Below are 13,448 nucleotides of genomic sequence, written 5' to 3'. Positions count from 1 at the left end.
TGAGGACTGTTAGGGTTAATATATTACTGTTCCTACCAATTACCAGTACACACATGCACATATACGTAAAACAAAACAAAGAGATAAGACACAGTAATTAGAGTCTCAGTACATGTAGCTTCGGGTAAGAATTCCTGCATTTTCATTTCAAAAACATATGGAATCAATTAGCATGTTCATAAAAATAGAGAGCATTTCATTCTTAATTCTTGAATCCTTCTTGCACATTATTTACTCTGAACTGCTCAAGTGCAGTTTGTGATATTGAAAATGCGCACAGGTACATGTATATGTTCATCAAAACAAATCATTCAGCCACATTACACGGAACCACAGGGATTACATGTTTGAACTCTAGGCTCACTGGGGAAAAAACACACAAGGACAAGGTCATTGTCTTCTCACTTTCAACAGGAAATTTGCTTTAATCTGATAAGATCTAAGTCCTTTCATTACTTTCCCGATAATAACACCTTGAGACACTGTCTCGCACTTCACAACAACAGTGAAATGCTCTTCCCCAAAACTGGCCAAAATTTATTGATGGTGGGGTTCCGCAGGCAAAAAGTGAAATGAAAACGTGTAATGCGATATCCTCTGTTGTGTAGGGGCTGCGGGAAGTTATTTCCCTACAGATCACCCACGGACGATCAGTGTGACCAATGCCACGCTCAGAGGAACAGAATAGCGAGATTGGAAAGACATAGTCATTACTTCCTGGCTGAAATCGGATACTGTGATTGTAACCTGCCAACTCTGAGTGTTCCTGTGTGATCTGCAAAGGATGCAATTAATTGAGGACTCAGAAAAGCAAAAGCTGGTGTCTTATTATGAAAGATGTGGGGGTTATTGTCCACGTTTGTCAGGGCACTGCAACCAATGATCGTGATTCATGACACCTCAGAGGAAGAGTTGTTTGACAGGTGCAGATTCCTTTGTGGACAAATTTCTTTGGGGCATTCCTGTATTGGTGGGTTTTGTGGCGAAAAGGTACACGTATATGTAGAAGACATCTGATTGATACCTTTAATGTTTAATTATATCTCCCAGTACGGTAGGTCATCTACTCTAGCAAACACAAAACAACCAAAGTAAAGAAAAGAATTTCACACAACCAGAACTGCAACATAACAGGCAAAGAAAAATTCAATGACAGAAAAACATGTGACACAATGTAACTTGCTCACATTCTTTCAACTAAAATACATCTTTCCCCTTCCAAAGAAATACCAAGAACAAGAACCCCTAATTTACCTTCTGAGATTTCAGGTTCGCTGACTTTCTTGGACTTCTTTGCCTTAGGGGGGCAGCAGACAAACTCCACCCCAGTGAAGAGATCAACCTCATCCCTGCAAGGTAACAACATGCCGTAATCTTGGACTGTCTTATCGGTGGCAGCACACTGCTTCTCAGCCAGGCTATGTAGCTCACTCTTGGGTTTGCAGACTTCACTGTCGTGGATGTGTTCAAAGTTGCAGTCTTTGGGTACCATCAGAGCCTTACTCTCAAACTCACCAACTGTGGGCAGACAGAATAAGTAAATTGGACAGGAAATCTAGAGCCAACAAATTTTACGAAGCAACAGAAATGTGCAGAGCTTAAGACATTTTCTCATTGACAGGAATCAACCTACAGTAGCTGCAGGAATACTAGTACATGTAGGCTAAACTGAAAACACGATGAAAACACGGTGATGATGATTTCGCCATGTGCGGCAGTATGTATCCCATCCCATGAAGGCAACGTACGCAATACGGACGCAAGAACATGTTGCCAAAGTGAATTGGATCACATCATTATGGTGTAGGGGTCTATCCTTAGAACAATTTACCAGCAATTCAATCCTGAAATAATATCTTTAAAATTAACACAAATGAAATATGATATATTGATAAAATCGATACAAAAACTGGATAAATCGGTATCGGTCAAAAGATAATATCAACGGTGCCTATCTGGCTTCACTGAAAGTATCAAGTGTGACTTCAATGAAAGTGACCAGTACCCACTTAGATACTGTACATGAAAGTGACCAGCGTGACTTTAATGAATGTGACCCGTAGGACTTCAGCTAAAGTGATTAACCAATGACCACCATCATAACTGCTCTGGTTCGTTGCTATGCAGTATGCAATAAGCTCATTTCTTTGCAGTAGGCTAAGAAGCCGAACCTGGTGTTGGCTCAGCCTTTCCAGGTACATGTAGGATTTGCTAAGCTTTTGTTAATGATTATTTTTGTTGTCAGTAACAGAGGATGGAGCGTATCAAACATGTACTGGTACAGTACTTTGCCTCTCCTCTTTGTGGGCGCAGGTTCTAATCCCAACCAAATCAATATTCAGAAATTCAACAGTCCTTACATGGCATAATTAAAAGTTATTTTCATAGTCTCCCGGGTGTTTTCAGCAAAACCAAAATATTTCCTTAGTTCATTAACTGAGACCCAAACCAAATTGAATGTTTCCCCAAAAACACGTCAAGAAGGGCTGCCGCAGAAACTATTCACTAAACAAGAAGACTTCTTTCACTGGCCCCCCGCTGCTTAGGCGGTACTCTGCCTCTCCTTCCTCCCTCAACCCCATTAAGGAAGAGCTCAACGGGTGTTTACCCAGACAACTATAGGTGAGAACACTGAATGTCTCAGTGCATCCTTCGGGAATGTCTGGGGCATCCATGGGGCACCAGTGGCTGATCTCAACCTCATCGTCTGAATCTTCAATGTTGTTGACGTCGATATCACTGTACACCTGCAGGAGATCCAAATACAACGACAAGTTGATGAACAATGACTGCTTGCCCAGACACAGTACAGGTAGCAACACTGTGCACATGTCATATAGCCTATTACTCATTATTCACCAGATAACAGTTAAAAAGAAAAAGAAAATCAGGTATACTGTACATTTCACATTTAGACAAGTTTCCTCAATTGAATAATTCATTGTAATATGGTTTACAACATTCCCACAAATGTACATGTATACATAAGGAGGGAATTTACGTTTTATTTGAACAAACGTTTAGAAAACTTTCCCATACTGTTTAAACATCCCACCGTTACCACAGTGTGATTGAAAACTTTAACCACTTGCTGCTGGGGAGCCCGGTTTCGGGAATAAAATTCTTAACATATAGCCGGGGTCTCTGAAATCAGACAAAGGGAACTGGGCCTTGTACCAAATGACCGTACTTGTAACAAAAGACCTGGCTGCTGGGCATTACCAACACTTTTTCACTGTCAATAGTAGAGATGATCCAGCATTGTTTTGAAACAGTAAACCACTGTTTGGGAAATTCAGCAACATGTATGATTATGCCCCTTCCCTATACACCTGCCGGCCCGCGGCCGGCCGCCTGCGCTGCACCTGTCTGTATATGTATATGTATGCTGCGCTGATATGTGTTAGGCGCTATCCGACGATCTGCACCATCGTGCGATTGCATTGCGCTATCAGTAGATATTGCATGAATTCTTCAACTTTACTTCCCCTTTTGGCAACAATCTTCCATAAATGTTAACTAGAAACAAAGGGCAATTAGCTGATGTAGAAATTATTGCCAAAGATCGACAGACCGCAGGCCTCAAAATCATGTCATCATGGACATCGCCTTATCGCACCCAACACATGGTTGTGCATAGCATACATGTACATGTAGGATGCCACCAACAATGGAACCAAGTTAGTTTGAGAATTTGTCTATTGATTTGCTTTGAGTTTGCTTGTTAAAAAAACGGCTGGCCAAAAGGATTAAAATCGGCCAAATGGGACAAAATTAATTGTACAATTTAAGTATCATATGATGGAACCAAATTTGTTTAAGAATTTTTGTAATGATTTGCGTTTAGCTTCGTTGTTAAAAATTGAAGTGAACAGTTGGCGACCTTTGGTTTCGCCAATTTGTTTTCTTTTTTTAAATCAGTCAATTCGTATTTTAATTTACTGTTGTCATTTTGGGAACCTTTTTGGGGCATATTGTTTTCAAATGTTGGTTATTTATTTTTAAATAATTTCTTTTATGAATGTTTTTTGTGTTTGTTTTGTGCTTTACTATTTACATTTTGATAAGAAAATGTTGTTTGCCAGTAATTTTGTATTTTGGGGGAATTTCATTTCAGTGACATATTACTTCAAATTTTTGTTATTTAATTTTTTAATAATTTGTTTTGTAAATAGTTTTTGATGTTAATTTTGTGTTTTATTACTTAAAGTTTTAATAAGAAAATGCGGTTTGCTTGTAATTGTTTATCTTTGTTAAAATTAATTTTGGCCTTTTGGCCGCCCATACAAAAGCGCTCCACCATTGCAGCGATGAGCCACACAGTACCGCTGCTCGCTAATGGCCCCTATTGAAAAGAGGTCAGCAGCGCACTGTGCCAGTTTTGTGAACAAAAGAAAATTACATAACACTGTACAATCTGGTCTCTTTTTACAAGGCGGCAGGCCTGGCTGAAATACTCCAGCGTCAATAGATGTTGTCTGTCAGATTAGAGTAGAAAGCAGACAGTCTTTTGCGTGGATGTTAGTGTCCAGTAAATGAAGATATGAAATTTCAACGCATTTTGGAAAACAGAAAAAAATGAAAAAGATCCTGTCCCAGCAGAATCAATGTTAAAAAATGCCTCCAACGCAATGTGGCTAAACAATTACGTACAATGCAAATGGTTGACACTACGGTAAGTTCCAGTGATGACTTTATGGTATTCCTTTGATATAAGTGAGCAGTAAAGTATTCTGAAAATCAGATTACATATTACAAGTATTATTTACAATAACAATAAATGCTAAATTGCATCAGTCAACATGCCATAACCTCTAAAAGAGATTATTCCATTTGAACTTTGGGAAAATCTGTAAACGAGTTTGGAACTTTTTTCGTTTTAAACATATAAACGTCCAATCCTTAACATGTACATGTACATGTATGTGGCCAACTGTTTCACATCTTAAGAAGAAATAAATTATCCCATTTCAACGCATATTTCTGAATAAAAAGTCAAACAAAGCCTGACTCGAGCATGCATCAACCAGTACTATGCACACCCAAAGATATCACAGCTGCACATATTCATAACTTGACACATGACATTTCCAATATCGCTGCTACTGGTCATGCTGGTACATGTACACTGTACCTTAGCTGAATATCTTGATGGCTGTAATGAGATTGATGCAGGTGTTTCACACATCTCAGCACAACATAGTTTAGCCTACTGATATATCACACATCTCGGTAATTAGTTTTCTAAATACACTGACAAATCACAAACTTGTACAACAGCTTTCCAGATGTGTGACGCAGCCAACAAAATGCTGATCCAAAATGTGTCATTCATTTCAGCTTCACTGACTTAGGTCAACTACATGTACATGTACTGGAACAATTAATGTACATATATCACCCCAAGTTGTTTATTGTTTGTTTGTTTTTTCAGAGGACAGAAAGGGAGATTTTTTAGATGGGCAGCCTTTCAGTCCTTTACCTCACTTGCCCTCTGAATTAGGGCTAGAATTTATCCTTATCACTCAGATGTTGACACAGTAAGATGACAGATAGGGAGAGAGTACTGGTAATAATGTACCAGAGCATTTACAAAAATGCCAGACTCCTGACTGTCAGATCAGATTTACAATTACAAGAAGTGAATGTCTGGTCTCAATCTCTGTCTGTGCATACATTGCACATGTCTACCCCTTACTATACAAGTACAATAGCCACAGGCGAAGAAGGCAATAAATGAGATGTACATGTCTATGGAAAGGTCAGTAGGATGAGAAGGACCATACCTACATACATGTACTATGTAAGAGTACGATCTACATGTACATGTATCTAAAGGTACATGTACACTGTGTTGTACACGTACATGTACTGTACATGTACATGTACTGTACATGTACATGTAGGCCTACATGTGTACATGTATCTAAAGGTACATGTACACTGTGTTGTACACGTACATGTACTGTACATGTAGGCCTACCGGTACATCTGTACATGTTCATGTACATGTTACTGCACACGTCATGTCACACTTGATGTACAAGTGTCAGACTATGCCCTTACTGCAGGGATCAGAGTCCGACCTACATGTACATGTGTACAGTACATGTACTTGTACACACTTCAAAGCCTAACAACCGCTTCTCCATGCCACCACCTGCCCAAATTTGATTTCTTGCTGGTATATGCATACAGCCTGTAGGCCTACATGTACATACCGGGTATGTAGTATTTTCAAGCATCAGTCTGCCCGTGTCTATTCCTCATGCATTGTAAGAGTTACATGTAATGTCAATTTAAAGGTATTTGTGAATCTGAAATTGTTTTTTCCTTCTTTTGGATTATTAATAGCCTACTGCAATGTTTTCTCTGTGAAATGAAATACATTTTAAGAGTGCTGAATTAATTGTAATATTTCACCATATGGTGTGTGCGTGTACACAACTGGGGCCCGCCGCAGCCCGTCCTGGCCTGGGAGGCCCTCCGGCCACGCCCACTCCTGGTCTTCCTAGGGTAAATGTGCACCGAAGAATAAAGAAATGCATTTCTTACTCCTCCATGCCGCATGTAATATACATATAGGATCAGATTCATTGGAGCTTTGCCTCAGTTTATGCAAGGTTGATGCTATTTTGATATCATGATGTGGGGTCTACTATACATATAGGACCAGATTCATTGGAGCTTTGCCTCAGTTTATGCAAGGTTGATGCTATTTTGATATCATGATGTGGGGTCTACTATACATATAGGACCAGATTCATTGGAGCTTTGCCTCAGTTTATGCAAGGTTTATGCTATTTTGATATCATGATGTGGGGTCTACTATACATATAGGACCAGATTCATTGGAGCTTTGCCTCAGTTTATGCAAGGTTTATGCTATTTTGATATCATGATGTGGGGTCTACTATACATATAGGACCAGATTCATTGGAGCTTTGCCTCAGTTTAAGCAAGGTTTATGCTATTTTGATATCATGACATGGGGTCTACTATAGGTACACATACCAGTAGTACAGGTAGTCTCTCAACCACAGACAAAAAGGAATGCACAGTCGATCTGTGCCATTTTTTAACTGGTGCATGTACATGCAGATTGAGTAATGAGTTTGGAGAAATTCAGGTACAGACGTATGGTACGCTTGACGTACTGAACTGCCTACAGTGTACATGTACATTTGTTCACGTATACATGTACACAAAACAGGGGAGAATGTACAGTACATGTACATGAAGTTTGAGATTCATGATGATGTTTGGGACAGATTACTGCACATGTATATTGATGAGTTTCCATGCATGTACATGTACACGTACCGTATGCACATGTACCGGTAGGTGCATTAAGTACAGATATATATGTGCAGACATGTACACATCATGTACACACATCCACCATTCTCATGTCTACTGGTCTACTGGTACCAGTAGTTTACACAGCGGTACATGTGCATTCAAGTGCTCTGATAGGTACGCATTTCAACAAACACGTCTACCAGTAAGTCGTGATCGAACCGCCAAAGAACATTCTAGACTGCCTGTGCATGTACATGTATAATTCCTGTCACATGAGCAAGTCACCCCACTACACCCTGGAGGCCTCACATGGAAAGATACATGTACATGTGTATGCAAGTGAAAGATGTAATGTTTTGCTGCAGTAAATGGCAAAATTGGCGATGTCAACCCTTCCAGTTCCTATAAAATCTATTGCATTGGAAGGATTTTGATGTGTAAATTATCCAAAGCAATCACAACAAAACCAAGCAGTACATGTACAGCTTGGCTGGATTCTGTTCATCTCAGATGTGACCTACATGTACTTGTAAGGAGACTTGTTTTTTTTTCCTACAGCAATTTAGTAACGGCCACATGGCATGCATTTGGTAGAGTTCACTCTGCGTGAACTGACATCACTACGGCCAACTTGGCACTGGAAGAGATTTTTTAAAAAGGGACTACAGCCGGCACACCGGTACATATACGATGTATAGGGGCATGATGGCATATTATAGAGTCACTTGTGGCCACTGTTACAGTCAAGGCTCACACCGTTCAGAGTACATGTACAAGTACATGTACGTGCATATTCCTCACACACGAGTATCTGTCAGAGGACGGACACGTGTCTTCCTGCCATTACACCTTCTGACGCTTAAGCATTTACATTATTTGGCTTGGTCAGCATTCAATTTACAGAGATGTGCATGGAAATGCTCGCGCCTTGTACATGTAAGTCTGTCAGTACTCTTGCACACCAGTACATGAAATTGCCAATAGAAATACCAAGATTCCAAAAAGCAGGTGCCTCCACAAACACGGTACCTGTACGCTCCTTGAAACACCACTGCATTCCCACCAGTATAAAAACATACTGTACATGTATGGGTACCCTGTAAACTGAATGTCAAGATAACTGAACATGTAATCCAATTTCTCCTCTTGTAATAATCAATGTCACACAGGCAGACTGGGAGTAATCCAATCAGCCTCTGCTATTAACTCATCACTCATCAAACGGATACACACATTTTACATGTGCACATGAGATACATGTACATACTAAGCATGTGTGATCAAGGCATTTCAGAAGAGGAAATCACATACATGTGCATGTATGTACATGTACCCTACCGATATGTTACAGTAGGCCTACATGTACATGTACGGTATATGTACATGTTGGTCCTCATTCACAATTCATGAATGCATTGTACATTATGGTAAATGTACATGTACATGTAGCAATTACATGTACATGTACATGTAGCAATTGCATGTACATGTACATGTAGCAATTACATGTACATGTACATGTAGCAATTACATGTACATGTACATGTAACAATTACATGTACATGTACATGTAGCAATTACATGTACATGTACATGTAGCAAGTACATGTACATGTAGCAATTACATGTACATGTACATGTAGCAATTACATGTACATGTACATGTAGCAATTACATGTACATGTAGGAGGGAGGTATTTAGTGTCTCTGAAGCTTGAATTGATTTTCCATTGACTGTTTGTGCAATTTACCCAAGTCTGGGAATTAACTTTAACAGATACAATTGTTAATTAACACTGCAAAGTCCACTTTTACCTCAGAAACCAATAAAGATGCCTTGTTAAGGAATTTGTAAGATCATTACAATTCACAATGTACATGTACATATGTAAATGTACTTCATGATTTGGGCATGCTGCATGCCAACACTGGGGACGATTCGCCAATTGATTTCATACACGCATGATGAAACGGTAGACTGAGGCCAGATGCATAGTTCTAGCCCCTTCCAATTGGCTGCCTCAATAAAACTGTCACAGTGGATGTTTCCCATCCAGCTGAGACAGCAAGTCAATACAGCAAAGCAAGGTGAAGGGAACCAGTGATGATAATGACCATGTAAATATACAATGAGGCTACTGGGGCCAGATTCAGGCTACAGGCATCATTTATATAAACACGTCCACTCTGCTTTGCTACCATAGTACTGTGCCATCAACAAAGGGGGATTGACTCTGGGGTTTTTTTTGGAGAAATGTAGGGTACAGGCCCATACAACTTTTGTACACATCATTTCACTTTGATTGGATCAAAGGGGTACATGTAAGATACAGTACATGTATGTAACAACTTCCTATTTCCTATGCATTACATGTAACAGCTGTAAACCACTCTTTTTACATGATGGCCAAAAATAGTTCAACATTCCATGTAATAATACTAAGAGCCGGTACCGGTAGACTGCGCCTGCTTCAGCAACAAGCTGTTCCAAGCTGCAGTACCAAGGGTGCAGAGCGAGGCTCTTTTTTAACCCATTGCCTTATTTTTATCTTAATGATGATGCGCTCTTTCTTGCCTTACATGTACCTTTCTATTTGGGTCTTGGGAGACATACATGTACGCCTTTTGGCGACAGTTTATTTTTCAACTTTTATGTTCTCCTGGGTGGCCCGCTGTGTCTTGTGATTATCTTCTTGTACTGTATGTTTAATTGCACCAAATAAATATTATTATTATAAAGTTGTGCAGAAATAACATGTACATAATGCATTAAAATAACTGTGCACAAAAACAGTAAGAATCTCCTACACTGTATTTAAGCTTAAAAGTTAACAGTAATGCACATGCAAATGTGCACTGTGCAAAATAAATACATACAGTAAATGTATGTATTTATTTTTTTAATGTCTCCTTTGGTAAACACCTAGGCACCGCACTACATGTACCGGTATATGTATGTGGACTGTGTACATAGACATGTAAATACACTCTGAACATGTACCGGCAAACTATTTTTTTAAAAAAGCAATGAAAATTATACCATTTCTGTCTACAGACAGAATATCACAGAACAAGAATGAACATACTATGCCTGTACATGTATGAATACGTGTAACATGAGCATTGCTAATATTATGCCACATTGAACTCCATGGCTGCCTACACGTACATTTACTCCTATAGTGTAGGTTTCATTAAGCATTCATACAGGTATCCATGGCAACTGCATTAGGTGTCTGTAGTTAATTCTATGGTTCCAAGATTTTTGACTACATGTGACAGGGGACTCGGTCTGGGGAAAAAATGAGTACAAAAAATACAGGCGCTTTCGGCCCGAAATTTGTCGGAAAATTAAATTTTTCTTTGTAAAAAATTCGAGACAGAAGTGATGGTTTAAAAAAGGTGGTTCTTTGGGACTCAACACAGGGACAGCAGCATAAAAGAGTTTTGGCTTCTCCTTTGGTCTGAGTCAAAATTAAGGAAAGTTAAGTGAACATACATGTATAAGGTACATGTACATTATTTAAAGGCATGTGCCTGTCATGAGTGAGAACAGTAGCATGTACATGTACAAGTACATGCATGCATGTCCAAGTGATTCATGACCACCATACTGCCTATCACTTGTGACCTTCTAGAGAATCTCTTTCAGCATAAGCTCTTGTGCTCTCCTCATTGGGTGCTAGGAGGCAAGTGCATCTGTTCAAGATGATCACTGTTCATACCAGTATGTACCATTAGATTGCTCTGTACTCCTTGCTAAACGCTTCCCTATTACATCTGATGATTCATGTTAATGTCAAGCAGGTCAGGTGCAATGTTTTGAATCTCACGCATCTCATTTAGTAGTTTGTTGACTTTGACTGTTAATGCTGTCAGCAGTGCACATCGGTAATTGTTACGTGCAATATGAATCTACAGGTACAGTCTCCTGACGACGGACAGAGCATACTGTCCGAAACGTTGAGTTCCTCACGGTTCTTTTCAGAACCATACAGACTCACAAGAGATCATATCCTTGCATGGTGCTACCGCAAGCTTTCCACCTTAAAAGATAAACTGAGCACAGCCTTTAGGCCATTCCATGCACAGGCCTTGGCTGAATGTTCCAGACTAGTACTAGTACATGTACTACATGTAGTACATGTACCTACAAGTAACATGTACAGGTACATGTACATGTACCAGTTCATGTACATGTACCAGTACATGTACTAGTACATGTACCGGTACATGTACTAGTACATGTACTAGTACATGTACTAGTACATGTACAAATGTACCTACATGTACAGGTACATGTACAGCTACATGTATGCACCGGTACCGTACCTGTAGCTGGTTGATAAAAAAGAAAAGCCGCAAAAGATTTAGGTTAATACTGGTGACTCTGGGGATACACGATAGCTTCCGTTTGCTCTACCAAATCCTTCCCCACAAAATTTCACCATGAGAAGGGCCACATGACAGACCTACTGTACATGTACATGAACTTGTATGCACATGTATGAGTTCACGTGATTTATGCCAATTTCCTTTGCCCTTTGATCAAGACCGAACGATGCAGCCACCAAACTTCCAGCAGGGATCCTATCCCTGTTAGCCCAAACTCTATCCATGGCATGGTTATCATAGCAGGCAGGGAACAGCTGTGCTACAATGTACAGTATGCTTCTTGCATCTCTTGCACTGATACATGAAGGCCAAGGATGCACCTGTGCTACATGTATAGCAATTACTGGCTACACTGTATGTGAAGGAACTGCCACTATTGGTGACAACACCTACATGTAGAACTGACAACCAAATACCATACATTTACATGTACATGTACTGTACATGTAAGCTCCCCTTGGCATTGCCAGGTCAGGGCATCAAGGCAGCAATTTATTTCTCAAAAGATCCAGGATGCTGGTTGGCATGGAGATGAGAGTAAAGAGCTCCAGTCTTCTTCATTTATACAGTCTTACACCTATGGTTTAATTTTTCTCTGCCATTTTTGCTTGAAATATCAGGCATGCTACACAACCCTTGATGTTCAGGGTATACAAAACCTTTACATGCATGGTTTCAATGAAGAGCTATTACATTGTAATAGACAAACATGGAAAAAAATACATGTACACTGTACATGTTCATGTATAAAAAACAAAATATCTGCAAAAAATCTTTGCAACTGCAAGCAAACTTTCTCCCACAATCCTTTGCAGTGAGCCATCTTTGGTGTCAGGCTGTGGCTGATTAGTGGCTTCAAAAGGTGCCTTTTTCCGTAGTTGCGGTCATACTGTTATGCATAAAGTGCAAGGAGCAATGGCCAGTGTACATTTACATAAAGATATTAAGGCCTGGAATCAAATATAGAGTCCAGACCTGAACCCGCTCAAGAATCTCTGGGATGAAATGGAGCACCGAATTTGTTGAGAAAATTGCCCCAGAAACAAGAATGATCTCTTTGAGATTCTCAAGTGGATTTGATAGGAATGGACTGCCATCTCATCACAAATCTCATGGTTCAATGCCGAGGAGGCATTCTTGTTAAGACTATTACTATTGGGTTTATAGATTCACTGGATATTTCTGATGGCCAATCTTGTTGGGTTTTGTATGAGAGGACTCTCATGGGACAGAGGCTCTGTGCAATACTTGTTGTTATCCTATTGTAAAGTTTACCACCATTGGTGGGGGCCACTGCAAATGATCAGTTGTCTATCACTGGTTCCCAGATTCATCTACATGCGGTACAGTACACAATGTCAATTTTACAAACTCCAACCGTCTGCACAGGGCTGAAATACCGGTATTAGAGAAAAAAGGAAGAATTTTTTTTCAGTTTTGCTTTTTTTACATGAATTTAAAAAGAAAGTGCTAAAGGCAAGAGCAGATTCAGAACACACTCTTAATCAGAACTCCAAATCAAAATATTCATAGTGTAGCCCGTGCACATACATGTACACGTACACACACTGCATATAAATCAACATGTGTACAGGGTACCCAACATGCCCAAGATGTAAAAAAAAAGTTAAAATACCGGTACATGTACATGTAACTGACAAACTCCCTTGTTCCAAGAAAAATCAGTCTAAATTCCTCTCTGGACTACAACTCTTGAACTTTTCATCGTCTTCTTCGTCACTCTGCTTTGC

The 13,448-nt window shown here is 39.6% G+C and overlaps 1 protein-coding gene across 1 annotated transcript in view; it reads right to left on the bottom strand.

Annotated features, from left to right (window-relative positions):
- Window positions 1–13,448, bottom strand: part of aplp1 (amyloid beta precursor like protein 1) — a 49,273-nt gene that overhangs the window by 19,215 nt on the left and 16,610 nt on the right. Inside the window, exons 3-4 of the mRNA XM_087141936.1 lie at window positions 2,609–2,747; window positions 1,255–1,518 (exon numbers count right to left, since the gene is read on the bottom strand). Coding sequence (XP_086998062.1) covers window positions 1,255–1,518; window positions 2,609–2,747 — 403 coding nt within the window. The remainder of the gene's footprint in view (window positions 1–1,254; window positions 1,519–2,608; window positions 2,748–13,448) is intronic.

The sequence above is a fragment of the Acanthaster planci genome, linkage group LG10, assembly GCF_054643075.1.
Source record: "Acanthaster planci isolate LZ-2023a linkage group LG10, COTS_SCS, whole genome shotgun sequence".
NCBI lineage: Eukaryota > Metazoa > Echinodermata > Asteroidea > Valvatida > Acanthasteridae > Acanthaster > Acanthaster planci.
The sequence above is the reverse complement of the archived record's forward strand: the minus strand, read 5'-3'. Positions and strand labels throughout refer to the sequence as shown.